We start from the raw sequence: 20,146 nt of genomic DNA, 5'->3' as shown, positions 1-20,146 counted from the left end.
GCACCAGTCTTGATCCAAATGGGAAGAGGGCCTGATCACAACATTTAAATAATGGAGATGAATGGTATCTTATCTGCCTAGCTAGAAAGAAAAAAATAACCACTTCCATTTTATCTCATAAGGAATCTTGTCACTCATGGCTGATGCCAACCTGCAACAGATACAACAACGTACTAGAGCTACTGCATACCACAGAAATCATGGGAACCAAAAAGTGGCACTGGCAGGAGTAAGATAAGACTTTGTGAAGTGCAGGTTCACCAAACCAAAACAAGCACATGGTGTAGTGTGGTTGCATAAGATACCTTGTAAGAACTAGTACGCAGTTTTGTCAAGCCTTAAGAGAGGAAGCAGTAGAAACAGGAGCTAGTGCAAGTGCTGAAAGAGCTGAAGGATTTACTGTTAGACATGCGATGACTATCTCACAATCATTTACAATTTTATTAGGTCCTGTAGCCTCCTCAAACTCCACAGCCCCATCAGAGTGTATTTATTAGTCCAATTAGAAAATTCAAACTGTGTCCTATAGTCTCCTGAAAATGTTGCCTGCTGGGATCATAGCAGAATGCATGCGATGTTTCAGTAGGAGGAGCAAGACCTTCACCTGGAGCTCCAAGACATAACCATCTGCTCCCACCTTCCATGATCCTGATCTTCTCCTACCTTTTTCCCATTCTGACTGCAGAAGTATACAAAGTGCACGTCAGCAATAGCTATGTATATTTGTTTCCTATAAACAGCAAAGCTCTGCTCAGTTTTGCACTTTCTTATCTGTCTGCTGGCAATAAAGCCTTGGTCTTTCCATTTGTTCATAAGACAGCAGTTCTGAAGTGATGCTTTCTATGAGCTTAATGAAGCCCTGGATTTCTGAGGAGTATTGGTGAGAACAAAGGGGAGAACATTTCTGCACCCATGCTGCTGAGAGGGGTCCTTTTGAGAGCTGGGGAAGCTAGAAACAAGAGCTGCAAATAACTCCTTTCAAATAAAAAAAAAAATCACAGCAAGCAGAAGGAAGCTGAATACAAAATAGTCCACCAGAATGTCTTCTGTAATGTGTCCTTCCCACTTTTGGGGCTGTGGATAAGCTATTAAGGGGCATGCTAGTGGCAGTGGTCCCATCTTGCACTCCATTTCTACTTTTCTGTTATCTGCTCCTGCCCTTAAAATGTTATACAGGATATAAAACAGATAAATGAGGTCCAGGAAAGCAAAACTCAAGTCCAGTTGCCTTTTCAGCTGAGCAGACATAATTTCCATGCATATTTCCCAACGGAAGATGTGAGGGAACACCAGAGCGAAGCATGCTGTTATGCTGAATTCCATCAAAYGTCTGAGACAAGGTAATGTTTATCCCTTTTCCCCTTAAACAAAGTATCATGAGGCTGACAATGACTACAGAATTAATTCTGAACATCTAAAATATGTTTTTACTATGTTGTTATTACTTTTCCAATGGGTCTTTAATAGCATACTGAAAAATTTAGAGAACTCAAAGTCCTTTAAATTTTTTTCCAAATTGTTGTTATCTGGGCAAACACCTTTCTCTCTATACTTTTTACTGCAAGTCTGAGGATTTTCTGTAGGAAGCTGGATGTTATTTCACAGGGATATTCTCCAAACGTAGAATAAGTTGTGGTAGGTGAAAGATCATTAGACTGGAGTACCTGAGTTTCAGATTTGGTTCAGTTTGTCATTCCTATGTTCCTGTAACACTTTCCCCTTTATGGATGTTTGAGCATTTCCCTGGTTTTAGAAATCCTCTTGCTTGAATACTGATGTTATTTCTTTCTTCTTCATCTTTTTTTTTTGGTCTGCTTTTCTTGAAGTGTTTATACCAGCTATGAGCCTGAAGCACACTGCAGGAGTATGTACAGAAGGAATATAGATATTTCAGTGTTTTCCTTGACTTGTTCTCATTATGCTGAATTTGCTTGCTGTCAACTTTGTTTTCTTAGTTTTCTTCATGAGATAATCACAGACTTTTATCACTTCGGAGACATCTGTCAAAACCCACAATTGACCTAATTTTGAGAAGATAACAAAAGTCTGGGAACAAAGACTTACCTTCTGGGTATAATTTTTTGATGATAGTATTTATGCCAAAAATGTTTTATCTGGATAATAACAAATACATCAGTTTCCTATGCTATTTCAACAGCATATTTATTATAAGAACTTCTGAAATAAGCAAGAATTATTTTTTTCACACCTCTCTTGATAACATTTACTTTTGATTAAAGAAAAATGCTAAGCTTTCATTACTTCAGTACATTCAATCACTAGCCTCCTAGTACCTGTCTGCAAAGACAAATACCTTCAGACACTGACTTCTGGTAATGACGAGCAAAAATTACGTGGTGCACAGTGCCACCCATTCGCTGTAATGAGGTTGAGAAGCAACTATGAAAAGAAATGCAAAAATAGTCTGTATACAAAATTTTATGCATAATATATTATAGTTCAAGTTGTGCAACCACCTTTCAAGTGTAGGTGGCTGCAGCATTACATTACTATCACTATATCTTAGATTCTGTACTGCTGCCCACCTGTATGACTTGCATATAAACTCAATACCAGCATCCGGGTGTTTAGTGGATTTTCTGCATCTCCAACACTACTTTCATGTTATCATCATACTTCTGCTTAGAACAGAAGTCTTTGGACAGAAAAGGAAAGAGTGCCTGATTAGGGTTTGGGGAAAGAATGGGGATATTTGTATCTCTTTCCCTATAGAAAGGGATGTGAAAGTGCACAATATACTTTTAAATCAATGCAAGAAGGAGTATGCCAGCAGTTGTAGTAGTATCATTATTTTGATTTTAAAAAAATCACCTCTCTAACAAAATAATTATATCCTTACTTTATGCAAAATTGGACACAAGTCAGTCTGCCAGTTTAATGTGAGATTATATAGTGAGTTAAGCAAACATCTAAACACTAACCAGCAGAACCTCTACCAGTTCACAAGAACCATTCTGTGTTCAAGATAAAGACCCTCTCTCCCTATCCACCCAAACATTTCCCTGCAGAAAAATCTTATTCCACTGAAATCAACTACTGTGTTCTTATCAATTTCAATGGCAAAAAAAAAAGTTTTCAATTTGGGATTTTTTTAATAACTTCTCACTGCCTCTTCTATTAACTTTAATGGTTTATATTCATGACTAAAATTAGGTCTGAGATTCAGCTGCCTTACTGAATGAGGTGGACAGATTAACAGGATGCCAAGTAAATACTGTCAATTATGCATGAACAATGTCACAATATTGCTTTTAAATGCTAAGACACTATTTTCAGGAGCACAACAGACTGAAGTGTCTGCAAAATTAGGCAATGTTCACTTAAACTGCTTTTGAAATAATTGAAGCATTAAAATATTTAATAATAATTAGACTAAAATAATAGTGAATTCACTAAAATGAGAGCAATAATTGTTATCAGCAGTGCACTATAATTGCTGTGAAATTACAGTTTACAGAATCTTGTATGGAACTCTGTTTTGAAACTATTCAAACCCATGATTTATCTGCCTTTTTAGTAAGAACATACTAAACTACTCCAAATACTGTCAATGTGTACTATAGCAAACAACAATTTGGTACTTTCTAAAGATTTAAAATACGTACACACTTCCACGCAGTGAAACTGTTTCATAACTGTATATTTTCAAGATTGTTTCATGACTATAGCAGTTTCCCTCCCCCACTCCCCATAAAACGCATACATGTTTTTTCACAAAGAAAGATTTAAGTGTTATATTAATTAAACAAGGAGGGAAAGCTTTGCAAACGATGGCTTTATGGAAATCTTTTTGTGAACTCAAAAAACAATTATGTTCCTCAGAAGTTTCTTGAACTATTCTGTAGCACATATATTCCATTCAAAATGTGGGTGTGAGAAGGAGATTTACTCTTACATCATACTGGAAAATTACAGCTGAACCTTTAGTATAGCAGTTGATTAATTGTCCTTCAAGTTTTATTTACTATAATTTTTCCCATTGTACTAAAACTTCAGGTTGAATCTCACTTGATCTTTTCAGTCCTTACTTCCAGCCTTTTTATTATCCCTTGTTAAGTATTTTTTCTTAACTCTTTTGTCAGCTTTGTATTCTGGTTTCTTCTCATTTTGTGCCGTGTACATATGATCAATCTCCTTTTCTTGATAGTTAATGAGGTCATTAATACAATTGGTACAAATACTTTTTAGAAAGATAAGTCTTTGAACAATGGCATAGTCTTACCTAAGACATGGGATACTGTCCTTCATCACTCCTTCACATGCTACAGTGTTGGTACTGCCTGATAGGTTCTTTAAAGAAGGAAGCTGGGAGGAGGCATCAGGAAATGGAGGAATTATTTCCGGTTCAGGAGTAATGATATCTTCTACTTCGTACTGAAGCCGTACCTCTAATGACTTAAATAAATAAAAAGCTAAGTTATAATTTAATAAAGAAAGCTACTGAAAATTCTATTACTTTCAAATAAATATCAGTAAGTCTTTCTTTCTAAAAATAAAAACACCTTTATCTTCATTATTTGCAGGTAAAAAAACCTGTCACTTCTTACTTATGCAGCCTAACAGCATAAGCAGATATGAACTAGTCATCTGTCCTACACTGGTGATGGGTATGTAAGCATATTCTTTCAGGTCCTACTTTCATCCAAGCCTTTTATTGTAGGTGAAAGGAAAGAATATAAATACAAATTTCTAACATTTTGTATGAAAAGAGAAAATAATCATTCACCCTAAAATAGACATTATTTCAGTATAAGAAGGCATCACTAAGGATTAATATCCTGAAATTTTCTGGCTATTGTCCAACATTCTTTTCCTAAGCAAAATAACTAAAAGAATTATCAACTGCACCTCCGTACTGCTAGTACACCAAAGTCTCTATCAGATAGATTTTAGCCAATATGCAAAAACCTGACAATGTTGATAGTACTGACCAAGGGACTTCATTTGCCCATAGGTAAGGGTCAGGAAATCACACAGAGATAACAGCCCATAAAATTCCATATTCTTTAGATGGCAAATAAGTTTGGCAGATTCTAGAAAGCAAAGTCCAAACCAGTTATCTTTCACATTCATTCTGGGCTCTCTGGTTAGGGAAAGAGAAACAGGCTCAAATCTGTATGACTAATGATCTCAAAAAATCACAATAAATGTTGGGTAATTTTTTCTATCTTATGAATCATCCAAGGAGATTGCTGTTTTGAAAAGAATAAGAAATAAGGTACAGCCCTCAAAGTGGTAAGGTCTTGGGAATACTATCTGAATAGTAATTTCAGTGCCGGTTTCCTGAAATGGTCATCTGATCAGAAGCAATTAGAGATATAGACACTGCAAAGTTCTTCTCAGTTAGTGATCTCTCTCTGAGACATCATCTATACCAAGATGAAGATGGCAGCATTAGGAAAATAGCTAGGTTTTATGAAATCAGGAGATAAAGATCAGTACTGAACACTCTCCTATTCCTAAAATCAAGTGCTGTGTTAAAACACATAAGGTTTCAGAAAGAAGTGATTCTATTCAATTAAAAGCGAAAGTGCCCTGTCCCAAAATTTCACTTTTGCTTTCTCCACTGCAAAAACTATGGATATTTTTTGCCTAAAACAACTAAGAAACCTTTGCCTTCAAAGGCCTTTGCCTTCAAAGACTAATGAGCAAAATACTGTGTTCTAATCTCTTGGAAGTAATTGCTGCCTGAATGAAACAATTTATAATGTTGTTTAATCTTCATGCTTGACTGAAGTAACTATTGAAGAATATGTTTCTTCTGTTTACCATGTTAGAAGGACATCATTCTTTTTTGGTTGTTTTTCTTTGTGTATTTCTTTTTCTACTAAAATTCATTTTGTTAAGTTCTAGTTATCACTCACTTGCAGACAGAAGGAAAAATTTAGACTAATCACATGACTGTGAATATTTTTTTTAAGCATTGGTCCTGGCTGACTGGGCCTTGAAAGGAATGCAGACCTGTCATACCAGCTTATTTGACACACTTTGCAAAGATCTTTTGGGAGCATCCCATCACTAGGTTCATTGATTCTTCTTTTGACATTCAAACTAATGCAAACTTTTTTCTCTGGTTCTTTTCAAGAGCTTGGAAGAGGAGCTACACTGAGGAAAGACTGATACTACCACAGTACTTGAAGTTCCTTTCCTTAGAAAGTGATCATGCTTACTAGACACCTCTTTCTTATAAAAGTGGGAAAGTTTAACACATTTTTCTTTGCTAGACCAGATGGAATGGATTCAGATGGCAAAAAGGAAAAAAGGCTTTTTACATAACTGTATGGGAATGACTCCAAGGCTGGATATGAAGCAGAATTTGTGTCTCATGCATATCACTAGCCTTCAAAGTCTGATATGGAATGATGAAAATAATTCTCCTGTTCAGGAGATCCCACAGCCAACACATATCTTAAGGTGTGCTCAAGGGTGGACTTAACCCGTCACATGAAGAAACCTCTGTGTAGCCTCCATGCTTTCATTCACCATAGCAATGATGTTACAAGACTGATGTCAGGCAGACAAACTAACATGGGTTCCTTCTTAAAATGCTGCCTGCTGCCGGACACAAGGGATTTGTAGACTGACCTCAAGCTGAGTTTAGGCTGGTTGCTAGAGAAGAGAGGACACTCAGTGCTAGAACTTGGGCTCACTACAGGCAGCAGAAAGATCCTGAGACTGACCAGCTCAGACTCAGTGTAGACAAAGCTAGACAAACTAAGTCAGGAAGGTATTCCAACAGAGACTCCAATACTTCTTATTAAAAAAACAAAAACAAAACCAGGACCAATTAGGAGTGAAGATTGAGTGCTTGCAATGAAAATGTTGAAACCAAAAGCTGAGACACATCTGTAGAACAGGGATGCACAAAACCCAGGGGAACTCATTGACTATGTCAGCAATATTAGGTAATAGTAGAACAACTTTTCACAGAACAATTCCTTATACAAATGCTTCCAAACTACAGATGAAATCTGAGAAACTGTTAAATTGTACATACTATTACATTTTACAAAATACAAGTTCTGCTGCAATTCAGCTGAAAAAGTAAGAGACAGGAAAACAAGGAAAATAAAAGAGAGGTAATAAAAGATAATGTGCTGTTGCTATGGAATACTATAAGGACACTCAGATGTAATAATATCATTACAGATCAGCTGGTCAGTAAGGCAAAATTACTGTTCATTAGTTTTTAAACTTTCCTGAAAGGGTAATGAATCTCCTGGCCAACTGGCACATGATTACAGCCCAAAAGTGACACAAATGTTTTTGCCAGGCTAGAGCCATAGATATCAAAAGGACATTATAATATTGTGAAAAGGAAAAGAATTTTTGTTGGAGAGGTGGAAAATGGAAGGGAAAGTTTGGTTTCAACCACTGGGGTTTGTTGAGAGCTGGCAGACACAGAGAAAGACTTTCTGGCAAGAGTGCCTAAAGGTGCAAACTATTCTCTAGAGCCAGTTAATAGCAAGCCTGAAGGAGAGACATTCATGTTTAGATTGTCTTATCCTTAAGAGCAGTCTTTTGTTAAACATCTTAGACTTAAGAAAGAATACTTTATATTATGAATGCTGTTTAGCCACTCTATTAGCAATCGTTGCTGCTCCTGTGCAGAACAGAAATACAAAGTTTAAATTTAAGTCAGACTTGCTGTGTTACTATGGTAAATACAAGGTGACTGCAGTGCAGTTAAAAGAATATGAACTGTCTGCTTCTACATCGAATCAAGTGACTGCTTAAGATCTGAAGTTAGAAAAAGGAGTATTTGAACAGGAATAAGGAACAAGATGTTTAGGAAATTATCAGTTTCAACTGCTTAGGCATAAGTAGTTCGACATTACATACAGTGTTCACTTTTGAGGAAACAAAGTCAGTGTAAGCCAAAAAACCAGCAACTCTTTATTTTGTTAAAGGTAGTGATAATTTGCAGTTCCCTTGTGTTATAAACACTATGAACATAAGCTAAAGAGATGAAATGCTTGAATTAAAAAGAGCAATATTATGTATGTATGCAATGTATATTATCTGATAAAATATATAGCACCCAGAATTTTTAGAGCTGGTAAGTATGGCAGAAACTTACAGTATCATAAAGTCTTAAAAGCAAATCATGTCTGAAATCCATACTATATATTACCATTAAAACAAAAAAGTGGAGAGCTGGCTCCCAAAACCTCAGTTAGATTTTTGTTACCAACTTCAGTAGGATCAAGATCTCACTTAAAAGGTTTAAAATTGAATGTTCCTAAAGCTATATTTACATAGTTTGATATAAGTTATATTTAAGTATATAAGCACAGAGGCAGCAGGGCGCTCAGAATTAGAAATGCTGGTCTATTATAAGAGAGTAAAATTTTGAAGGACTTACTGCAATTTCTGTATTTACTTCATGTTTGCTGAACTTGTAAACAACCACATATGCAGAAACTCCTGCCACACAGAAAATTCGGCTTTCAGGACACCAGTACATCATCTGAACAGCAAAAGGGTCTTCTTCCACAATCTCAGCTGTTGCTTTTCCTTCTCCTAATTTCTGTTTTTCAAACACCTTTGATGTTTTTAACTTGTACAACATCTGTAGAGTAACTGCAAAATATTAAAACATTTTAAAAATACTGTTTAACATTAAACAAATCAGTTATAAAATTCCTCAGAAACTATCATCTTTTCAGTTGTGGCATAACAAAGAATCATATGAAGGCCTACAGGAAAAAAAATAGGGGTATTATACAGTATATTCTGGTACACAATACTGGTTAGATATGCATTTAATATTTCCAAAATGGATAATTGCCTGTGAAGTATTTGTTAATACTTTCTGAGACAGGATGTCAAAGGAGTGTGTCAATCATATGTCCATAGTTACGTTCATACTCAGTGTTAAGGAGAAGCTGTGACACATGCAGCTATTTTTCTAATGAGATAAGATTTCTTTTGTCTGAGGTTATTGTCTTGAGAGAAAATGGATGTACGGGATTTCAAGGGAAAAAATAGGAAAGTATTCTGCAGGCTGAGGCAACCCAAAGACTTTCTGAAAGAACAGGAGTTCTAGAATGCTTTGAATAATTGACTAATAAATTACTGACTAATAAATATATCTACATCTGTACCTATATATCAGACCTTAATATCCAGAAGCCTCGGTGAAGACTAGAACATCACTGCAGTGAATTTTGGAGGTTAAGGGATTATAACTAACCACATTCTGTTTTATTGACAAACCTTTTACAGCTGCTCTGTGTGATTGCTCCTTAGTCATTCACAGCACTGGGGAGTGAGTATAAACTATTAACATCCTTGCCTGTTGTGTTTTACCCTTTTTATGCATTAATTTATCAGTGGCATTAATTAATGACTGCATAAGGTCAGAACAACAGGCAGTCAGGCCCAGCACCTGTAAGGGTGTATACATATATAAAGGTAAAGCTGTTGCATATGTCAGTGTTATTGTGCTATATCAGTCAAGCTAGCTTGTGTAACAAACAACAAAAAGATGGAAGAATGGTGTTTTAAGTATGTAATGAGACTAAAAACGCAGCATAATTACATCTTAATTTTGCAGTGCAGATATATTCTAGGAGTCTTAGCATATGCATGCTACTAAATCTTCACAGGTTACAGCAAGGGCTTCTGTAATGAATGTATAATTCTTCTGGCCCTCTGTGATGGTGGAAGAGTCCTCAGGATGTACTAAATCCCACTGGCAAATCCAGGCTGGCACTTAGAATCGGACACCTTGGGTCTGTGCATACTGGGACTGGAAGAATTACAGTATCTTAGGGCACAGTACGGACAAGGAGAGACCCTATGCCTTATGCTTCTGGGAATTACTATGCACCATCTGCACAGGAGCAAACAAGAAACAGCAATGGCTTTTGAGCAAAGATAAATTTGGAAAACTGCTTCAATGGCTTAGCAACGCCCTGTCTCCCACAGATCTGTGCTTTGACATACAAAATTGCTTGATTAAAATATGTCTACTAGTGAAGTACTTTCTGCTTTCAAATATCAGCAGGATATCATGTTTGCTGTGAATCCTCAAACAAAATTTGAACTCCAATAAAATAATTTAAATTAAAACTTTGTAACTAGTAAGTACCAAGTACTGTACCAGTAAGGCAGTACATTATCTTGAGAAGCAGGATTAAGACCAGGACTTCAGAAATGCACTGAAAGTTCCATTTCTGTTAAAGGGATCTTTGAATATTCAGAATCATCTAAGCTTTTACCTCTAAAACCAATTCGTATTGCAGCATATACATACTGTTTAGTTATTCTGTATTTATTCTTGATGAGAAGTTTTTTCCTTTCCCCATTTCTGCCAGTATTTACAGAAAAAATCACTAGTACATTGGTTCCAATGAAGCATATTTGCTAAATGATTTCAAATCTTACAACAATCTGTTTTGTTTCAGATTAACATTAATTCCTGTATTTGCACAATCCTGCCAAGGAGAGCACAGATATGTAATGAAATATGCACAAGACTAGGTCTAATGCCTTATGCTAATTCTCTATATGAAAGTCATTACCTCCATTTTCTTTATATTAAAGCTCTTTAAAACTTCTTGTCTTTGTAGATAAACTCCTAGGACCTCAATACCATTTTTTGAACAAACTTAGAAGGAAATGTTATCAAGTCATTTTCTATATTACTGATAGCTTCTAAAATAGGTCTTTTAACCCTTTTCTTCTTTTTGGTGCTCACCATAACTTAACTCACCATAACAGCTAATTTCTAATCATGTTCAATTGGCAGGCCTATAAAAAATTCCTGTATGCAACAAGGCTTTGGAAATCCTCATTTTCTCCTTGTCCAACCTGATAAGTGAAAGGATTTGCTATTAGGCAAAAAGACAATTACCTGAGAAACTCATCAGGTTTAGCCAACGTTAAAATCTTGTATATCTTCCCCATATTTGGATGGAATTGGTAGTACTATTACTCATGATAATTCTGTAGTGCTACATGGAAGTAGCAGGTAGTATAAGTATTTCATACTCTGTGTTCTTTATCACCATTATAGACCGGTCATTAGCATCAAACTAAATCTCCCTATGCCTAATATTTCAGAGAGCTATTCCTTTCACATTTGCTTTTCTTAAAGAAGTGGGAATACTGTGGGGATACCTCATGGAAGAGATATTCTCCTCAGAGATCCTAGGATCACAGAGGAAATAGAATATGAGGTATCTCTACTGCAACTTCTATGAGGCACAGTTATATTGTTTGAATCAAAACATTTTAGATTTCAACCAATATATGTGTATATTTTTAAGAAAGACATTTTACTAATAAGTACTCTATGTATTTTCTGTAGAGGAAAAATTCTGTTTTATGATATATATAGTTATAGCCAGAATGTATGAAACAACTATTTTCTGAAGTGTTTCCCTGCTAGAATGAATGGAAACGCTTCCCAATTATTTCCTGGAACTGAAGGTTAGACAAGTAAAGATTTGGGTCTTTCCCTCCCCCTGTCCCCCTCCCCAAATATTCACAAATTTAATAAACACATAGATTTAAAGGGATAATGTACCACATGATATTTGAGGGAAAAATTATGAATTAGACATGTATTAGGATGTATAATTGTATTTCAATATTTTGTTTTTACTTAGCTGTAAAAAGAATATATTGTACTCAGAACAGAAGAGACATGAGCAATAGAACTGAACATTAGATCTAATTCAGCCCATTTTTCTATACACATAACAGAATAACATCCTAGGAATTATTTACCACAGGTTTCAATATATCATGTCTGGAGTTTTTATCACTCTCCTTGACTTTCACTCATTTCAGCCTAACATATCTCACTAACAGTTTTTTTTCCCCCTAATTTAATCAAATAGTCACTTAATTTTACCTCATTATTCCAAATTATACCATCGCAGATATTACTACTCATATTGTTAAATATCATATATTTATGTGACTTGTTAATATTATATAAAAGTGGACTTCAGACACTTACTGGCAGAAGCATCCCAAAACTTTACTGATCCATCTGCATGGCTTAAAAAAAAACACACAAAAATTAAATGTGTTAAAACAAGATGCAACTCTAACCATTTTATACTTTCAGTGAGTGATAAATATAATACTGTACTTTGTTTGTGTGGTAACTCTTCATACCTTACTGACAATATATAGTGATATCCATATTAAGTATAAGAAAATATTTTGTTATTCATTTATTTAGTTTAATAAAATGTTTTTTGATGCATTTCCTATAAAGAACTAACCCCCCAATGAATTTTAAGATTGCAATAGGATGAAAATAGTTGCCATACTAATGGCAAGTGTAAGATGCAGTACCTTTGGCCTTGCAGTGGGCCAGCATCAAGTCTCTGTACTATAAAAATGCTATCTAATTTTGAAAAGACAGAGGCTAAGTTCATTTTTCTTAAAACCTTACTGTGTGTTTTTTATTAGTAGAAAATCATTCTTGGAGTAGAATTGGAGAAAGGATACATTTCTGTTTAAGATGAGAATAATCTCTTCTTCCCCTTACGAGTACTCCAGCCGATATCATAATCTTACTTTTAAAAATAGCTTTTAAGTATCATTGATTATAACAATTTATCAAATGTATTGCTAACATCTGTGTGGCTGAGACTGGATGTAAACATAGACTCCATCACGTAAGGTGGTTGTTTTACAGGCTTCTGTTTTACAGTGGGGTGTCTTGAAAACCCAGCAGGGATTGTTCATGGGGCTGCCACTGCGACCTGAGACTTTCTATGTCTTTTTTCTTTGGGACTGTCTCTCACATACAAGGTGAAATTCATCCCAGTGCACCACATCATCACTAATGCTGGTGTATTAAAAAGAACTCCAAAAAGAACTCCAAATCCATTCTTGAGTCCAGGAGGTCAAAGATGTGGAAGAACAACTGGCCCCCTTTTTAATGCTATTCTCTGTGCCCTTCAGGGCCACAAACTTCTCTTGTAATGGATACTCCTTTCCAAAGATCCCACCTTCATAAGTTTATAGACTTGTCCCCTAGCACTGGGACCTCAATCAGTAATTCTCACAATAGTTTGCCCCTGAGTACAAAGTCCTGTTTTCTCCAGCAAATGGGAATTTCTGTGGTGACTCTGCACCAAGAATAAAAACTACCTACCTCAATCAAAGAGGCCAGAATATGTAAACTTTGACACCCTGTCAAGATTTAACTCTCGCCTGTAGGTAGTCCATAGTCAAAAGCTCTAGATGCTAACATTTTAAAAGCACAAAATTTCAGTTTCATTCTCACCCTGTAATAATAATTTCAGGATATGTCTGTGCTCCGAGGTTCCATGCTCCACCACTGACTGGCCACTCCTAAGCAAAGAACAAGAATACAGAGATCAGAACTAATCTGGATGGTCTTGATTGGTTAATTTTTGAACTCAAGAGTTGACAACCTCTTCTTCAAAAAACACTACAGCTCATAAAAAGGAGCAAAGATGTGTAGCATTAGAAGCTTTTAAAACTTACTAATATTTTTATATTATCTATTAAAGTTCTATATTTTAAAAAATTTCTGCACATCTACTTGGGAAGGTAAAATACTTACAGCTTTAACACTGCAATAATTCATAAAAGGAACTAGAGGAAGGAATAGCAAACAATCCTGCCACTTTTTTCACACGGGTTGACTCTTGGAGTTGGTATAGGACACTGAACAGGACTGAGAATCAGTTTTGAGCATGAGGACTACTGAAGATGCTTGCCCAGAAAACTAGGAAACAAGTATCCAAGCATAATATCTGAGATACAAGATGAGGAAATGCGACTTCAACTTATTCATCAATGAACTGGATGAAGGGACAGAGTGCACCCTCAGCAAGTTTGCTGGTGATACAGAACTGGGAGGAGTGGTGGATACCCCAGAGGGCTGTGCTGCCATTCAGAGAGACCTGGACAGGCTGGAGAGGTGGGCGGAGAGGAACCTCCTGAAGTTCAACAAAGGCAAGTGCAGGGTCCTGCACCTGGGGAGGAATAACCCCCGGCACCAGTACAGGTTGGGGGTTGACCTGCTGGAAAGCAGCTCTGCSGAGAAGGASCTGGGAGTGCTGVTGGACACCAAGTTRASCATGAGSCAGCAATGTGCCCTTGTGGCCAAGAAGGCCAATGGTMTCCTGGGGTGCATCAGGAAGAGTGTTGCCAGCAGGTCCAGGGAGGTGATTCTCCCCCTCTACTCAGCCCTGGTGAGGCCACATCTGGAGTACTGTGTCCAGTTCTGGGCTCCCCAGTACAAGAGGGATGTGGCACTACTGGAGCAAGTCCAGCGAAGGGCTACAAAGATGATTAGGGGACTGGAACATCTCTCTTATGAGGAAAGACTGAGAGAGCTGGGCCTGTTTAGCCTGGGGAAGAGAAGGCTGAGAGGAGATCTTATCAATGTGTACAAGTATCTGAAGGGAGGGTGTCAAGAGGATGGGACCAGACTCTTTTCAGTGGTGCCGAGCGACAGGACGCGAGGCAACAGGCACAAACTGAAACACAGACAATTCCATCTGAACATGAGGAAATACTTTTTCACTGTGAGGGTGACAGAGCACTGGAACAGGCTGCCCAGAGAGGTTGTGGACTCTCCTTCTCTGGAGATATTCAAAACCCACCTGGACGCGATCCTGTGCAATGTGCTCTAGGTGACCCTGCTTGAGCAGGGGGGTTGGACTAGATGATCTCCAGAGGTCCCTTCCAACCTCAACCATTCTGTGATTCTGTGACTTTCACAGAATATATGAAATCATCATCCCTTCTCTGTCTTTTGTGTACTAATGGCAAGACTCCCCTTCTCTTTCTCAGATGAGGCTGGTAGAACAAAATGTGGAGGATGACATATGTGCAGAGTGGGTGAGGATGCGTGCAGAGTATAAGTGGGTGGAAAAAAATTAGGAGCACAAAGTGGATATGTGAATATATGGAATGGACGCGTGGGAGCACAGAAATGGGTCGACGGCAAGTAAGTGGTAAGCTACATTCAGAGGGTATATTTGTGTGTGCACAAATAAAGCAAGTGGACAAAAGAGTGTACAATGAATACAGGTAGGTGGGGAAAAGTTTGGGAAGCTATGCATACAAAACAAGGATAGATAAGCAGACAGGTTGAAGTGAGAGAAAAAATAATATTTTCTTAAGTGCTTTGCTCAATCAATATCCAAAAGAAATACACAGGGTCCAGTTTCTCAGTTCAAGGAAAACCATGCAGCTCCAAGAAGAATACTTCTGTTCATAAGAATAGAAAAATGATGATAACTCTGATTTGTTTACCTGAAGTTTTTTCTAAATTATTTATGATGGATTGGTTCTAATCAAAACACATACCAGATTAATGCTCGAAATCTATAAAATAATAGTATTTCCTTTTTTTATTTCTGCAGCTGGTATTATTTCTAAAATCATTTCATTAAGACTTCAGTAGCTCAGTAAAATAATTATTAATATCCCCATTTAATAAAAATTTCACAGAGATGCTGTGAACTCTCAACTTCTACTGAAGCTTTTCTGCTAACTTCATTCTGTTGTAATGATTTAAAGTGCTACTTTTTTCTCTAGTAGAGATAGCATATTCAGACAAGTTTGAGTTTTATACTGATGGTATTCCTTTAACTCAATCTGAAGCAGCATAACTCCAGCAGTCATGCCATTAAATCCTATATAATGGTGGTTAACGGTTGTATTTAACTGATGGTGTTTCAGAGGGACAAATATCAGGCCATAAGCAACCACAGAAGGAAGACTGCCTGCAGCCTCCTCTGCCCTTCTCAAATAGGCTCTGTGGCAGCTGCCCTGGTTCTAAGCTCTTGCTGTGTATCATCTGAGGTACTAGATGGGCACAGGCTGCCTGAACATCCACTGGCTGTTTCCTCTGAGGAAAAACACTAGGTGCGTTTAAGCACCTCTGCAGGTCATATTCAACCTCTGAGCTGCTGGTTGGACCAACTTGGAAGTGATTATTAAAGAAGCAGCACAATGAAAAAAAAATCAGCAAGGTATTACAAAAGCGTAAGTTGTACATCTAGTTACACTTTCTTCATTTAAAACAACATTGTTTTTGTTTACCTTATTGCTGTATCCTTGCTTTTTATGTTTTGCTCCTACAGAATAGAGTACAGGAATCAAATCTGGAGGACAGTCGGCAAAATACTCTGTGCAGGTAACAGGTGACTCATGAATGTCAATGGGATATGGATTTTCAAAGATTGGAAAACTAGTCAAGGAAGACAATTTATTAGAACCACTGTGACACACTGAAGCATATAAGAAAAAATATTCTTATATTAAAGTATATAAAATAATCTAAGTAAAACTATTACTAATAAATGTCATTTTCCCTTAGTTTTTCAAACATAGGTATTGTTCTTAATGTCAATAATAATGTGTAGTTATTCAAATAAGGATACAAAAATTCTTGTGTTGTGATAAGAATCCTCTTCTTGTAATGTAAATACCCACTCACGTGACTAGTTCCTAAGGTTAATAGGACTACTCATGTGAATGAGGATTAGGATCTAATTTTTCCCAACACCTCAAAATTTTATTTAAGAAATAGAGAGGTTATACATTTTCTAGAAGCATCATACTCACACATATGATTTATGTTATGACCTAAGAATTACCTATACAGTTGTGGATTTTATACTGAATATTTTTGCTTATTGTGTTGATAGACTGCTGATTCTACAATGAACAATAGCAATAACAGATGAAGTCGATCTCAGTTTATTTCTCACTTGCACCATTTTGGACTGTCTGACCAAAAGGATGGCCTCACTCCTAGCAGATTACACAGTGCCATTCATAATTCAAAAATGCAGAAAGCCTGATTCTGATCTCGATTACATCCATTTTATACTGCTGAGTTGACTTGAATTATTCTTGAAAGTGAGTGAGATCAGAATATGATTCAGTTAAAATGTTTTAAGATGTTAAGGGCAAAAATCTATTCTTAGTTGTACCAGTGTGAATGTGGATGTACATAACTGTTACTGTTGGAGGCATAACAAAATAAGAATTGGATCCTGCATTACATAATGTATAGTTCCATTTTCATAATAATATTGATCCCAGAGTGAAAGAATTACTTGTCATTTAAAACAGCAACTGGATTATGAAAGAATCCCATAGATCTGTCACTATAAATCAATGCCATTATTTATTAACATGCTTGATTAAATACTTAAGTGGTAGTCCCTGCAGAGTCTAGTGAAGTCAGACATGCATAAAAGTACTTGTTGAATCTGGTTTCCAACACAAATTTAGGTTATGATTCAGCATGTGCATGTTGGAGGGCTGTGCTGAAGAGACCACAGGCTTAGATTTATTCCTAAGCTTAAAAAATATATTATCATAAGTGCTTATCTATTAAAACCTTAGCTCTTAAGGTAGAGGTAATCATATAGAATTATCACAAAGAATGACTAACTTTGGATAGCAAAATGACATTGTATGATAACATTTGGACAGATTTTATCTGCTAACTTCATATAAGACTTCGTACTTACTTGCTTTGTGTCAGGTCAACAACAATGAGATCTTTTTCCAAAAGCACAACTACAGCATAGGGTTCTTGAAATTCTGTAAGTGAGGAATCAAGTATAAAAAACATGGAGTTCTCCTACTAGTCATTTTAAATAAGCAAGTCAGGTTTATAACCTCTAAACACTCACAGAGGGACGAATATCACTCTTTTATCTGAGATACAAACCCTACAATAACTAGACATACCGGCAAACTAGAAAGCATTTGATTAGGGCCAGATAGGAACTGAGAAGAGAAATGACTTTTGGGCCATACAGCTGATCACTGTACATGGCAGAACTCTAGTGGCCTGTTATAGCATGCCAACATAATGGCAAACTGAAAGAAAAGAAATAGAATATGTGGAGGTTGTGGTATTATTGCATCACTGAACCAATTACTACACAGAAAACGTATCTTCATTCTCCAGTAGTAATACTTTTCTGTGTTCAACTGTTCTTCAAAAACAGACTGTGAACAGCTGGTTGTGTCTACCTGACGATGCATAATGCCCTCAATTCCAAAGGAATTCCAAAGGAAAATGTTCTCTAGACCCTCATTTTAACAATAGCAAGGGAAAACCAAAGAAACAACATGACAGAAGTATTCTGGAGAGTTAGCAGATGATCCAAAAGATAGACTGTGTTGCAAACAAAGCTGGGGCTGGGGTGGGGGGAGCACCCATGTGTCAGACTGAGGGTGTGAAAAGGAGAACTGCTCCTTGTCCCACTAAAGTACAAAGCTGCACTTGAAGTGGTGGATTGTGATCTTTCAGCCACTTTTCTTTTGTAAGGGAGCATTTTTACCTAAGTTTCATCTTATGCTGGCATTCAAATTATAGTGCTATCAAATTTAACAGAGTTGATTTTTGCTTTTTAAATACAGATCAATTCATTTGAGTTCAACAGAGACAGTATAACTGGAGAAAGATATCTATAACCTATTCTACATAATTATTTATGACTTTCCCCCCAGAAAATACATTTCATAATAAAAGCTTACACTACCTAAACTGCTTTACAAAGCTACATAATTGTTATAATACTCCTATAAGTCTGCTATGTTCAATTCAGATAATGTCATGTTCCTTACTCCCATACTCTCTTTAGCAGATTATTTAGTTGTTCTTAATGCTTTTTTCTTTTATAATAGATAAATGTTTTTAGATTGAAAAGACAAGTATATGCTCCTCTTCATGCACAAGGTACCTCCATGTTAATAATGTAAATACTATTTTAAAAATTGTAAATATAAAATCAAGACTATCAGTTGAAGAGCAGCAAGCCATTCCAGCATGTACAGGCTCACATTACACTCATCAGATAGCCGATGCCAAAAGGCTGAGTAAACTGACTGATTTACTTCCCTTTCAGGCCTGCTATGAATGCATATCATTTGATAGCTTTCTGTTATACCAGGCTGTGAATAACACCGGTTAAAACCAAAAATGTAAATATTACCATGTGAGCTGAGGGAGAGGCTATAAATCCTTAATATTGGAAAGTATCACTGTATTTGCCATAATTAAATGAAAACCAACACTAACTTTGACTACAGAAAATTAAATTTATTGCATAACATTGAAATAAATAGGCACTTTATCTTTACTAAGTGTTTTTAATATGCATTTGATTTAGCTACATATAAAAGACTTATTTTACTTTTCTGCCTGAGGGTTTAAAATGTTAAACTTAATTTCTTTTTGGCTTACAGCTTTTCTTACTTTGCTTTCTGGAGTTTTCTGTGAATTTATTTCAGAATTTAGCAGTCCAACAATATCCAGCAGAACACTTAAACAAAGAGCTGAATTCAGGCTAATGAGAAAGAATCTATTCAAATATTTTGCAGAAAAGTGATAGTTTAAACTAAAATAATTTACCAATCTGTACATTTCCAGCGTCATGAGAAGTGTCAGAAATATAAGCACACATATCTTATTAATAGCAATATTTCCTCACACTAGCTCATGTGTTTCAAGCTTATATCTGGAGATCTTTTCAGGCTTTATTGTCCACTCATTACCTGTTTCCAGTGTTAGGAATGCAAACAGGTTCCAGTTATTTCAGTGATTTTTTTTTTTTTGAGATGGAGACAACTATCAGAATGGAAGAGCCCAGTTCACTGAATACAATTAAGACATTAAGGTCGGAGAGAAGACCACTTCATCTACATTTTCTATAACTGCGTTTTGCTCAGTGAACTCACCATTTGGATATGGGGTTTCACAAAGAGTTAAAAAATCAACTATAGGGTGATCCATTTCAAGAACTGTAATTGCTTTCCCATGCATGATGGTTAGACTTGGTCTTCTACAAGCCTTGTCATATGACAGTCCACCAGAAAATATCACAAATGGTTCACTGCATTAAAAATCAAAAGATGGTAATTAAAAGTTTGCATTGCAATAGTACCTTTTAAATAAAAATAGCTTTGCAAAAAGTAAAAGAGAAAGATTGTAAAAGTACTTTATTAACTCAGGAATGTAACTTGAGTAATTACACAGTTGAAAGGATACAGTCCTTTTCAAAACATCTGTTGATAAATTGAAGTTCCTTCTCTTTAAGGTATGGTCTATTATGAAAGTGACTGCTTTAATGCAGCTGCAAATTTC

General features: G+C 36.2%; 1 protein-coding gene across 1 annotated transcript in view; it reads right to left on the bottom strand.

The window, feature by feature from the left end:
• Positions 1–20,146, bottom strand: part of STXBP5L (syntaxin binding protein 5 like) — a 216,844-nt gene that overhangs the window by 60,451 nt on the left and 136,247 nt on the right. The window contains exons 9-15 of the mRNA XM_026065486.1: positions 19,741–19,895; positions 17,520–17,592; positions 16,078–16,225; positions 13,280–13,347; positions 11,996–12,036; positions 8,387–8,604; positions 4,244–4,416 (exon numbers count right to left, since the gene is read on the bottom strand). Coding sequence (XP_025921271.1) covers positions 4,244–4,416; positions 8,387–8,604; positions 11,996–12,036; positions 13,280–13,347; positions 16,078–16,225; positions 17,520–17,592; positions 19,741–19,895 — 876 coding nt within the window. The remainder of the gene's footprint in view (positions 1–4,243; positions 4,417–8,386; positions 8,605–11,995; positions 12,037–13,279; positions 13,348–16,077; positions 16,226–17,519; positions 17,593–19,740; positions 19,896–20,146) is intronic.

Source organism: Apteryx rowi, unplaced genomic scaffold (genome assembly GCF_003343035.1).
Source record: "Apteryx rowi isolate R43461 unplaced genomic scaffold, aptRow1 scaffold_228, whole genome shotgun sequence".
NCBI classification, from domain to species: domain Eukaryota; kingdom Metazoa; phylum Chordata; class Aves; order Apterygiformes; family Apterygidae; genus Apteryx; species Apteryx rowi.
The sequence above is the reverse complement of the archived record's forward strand: the minus strand, read 5'-3'. Positions and strand labels throughout refer to the sequence as shown.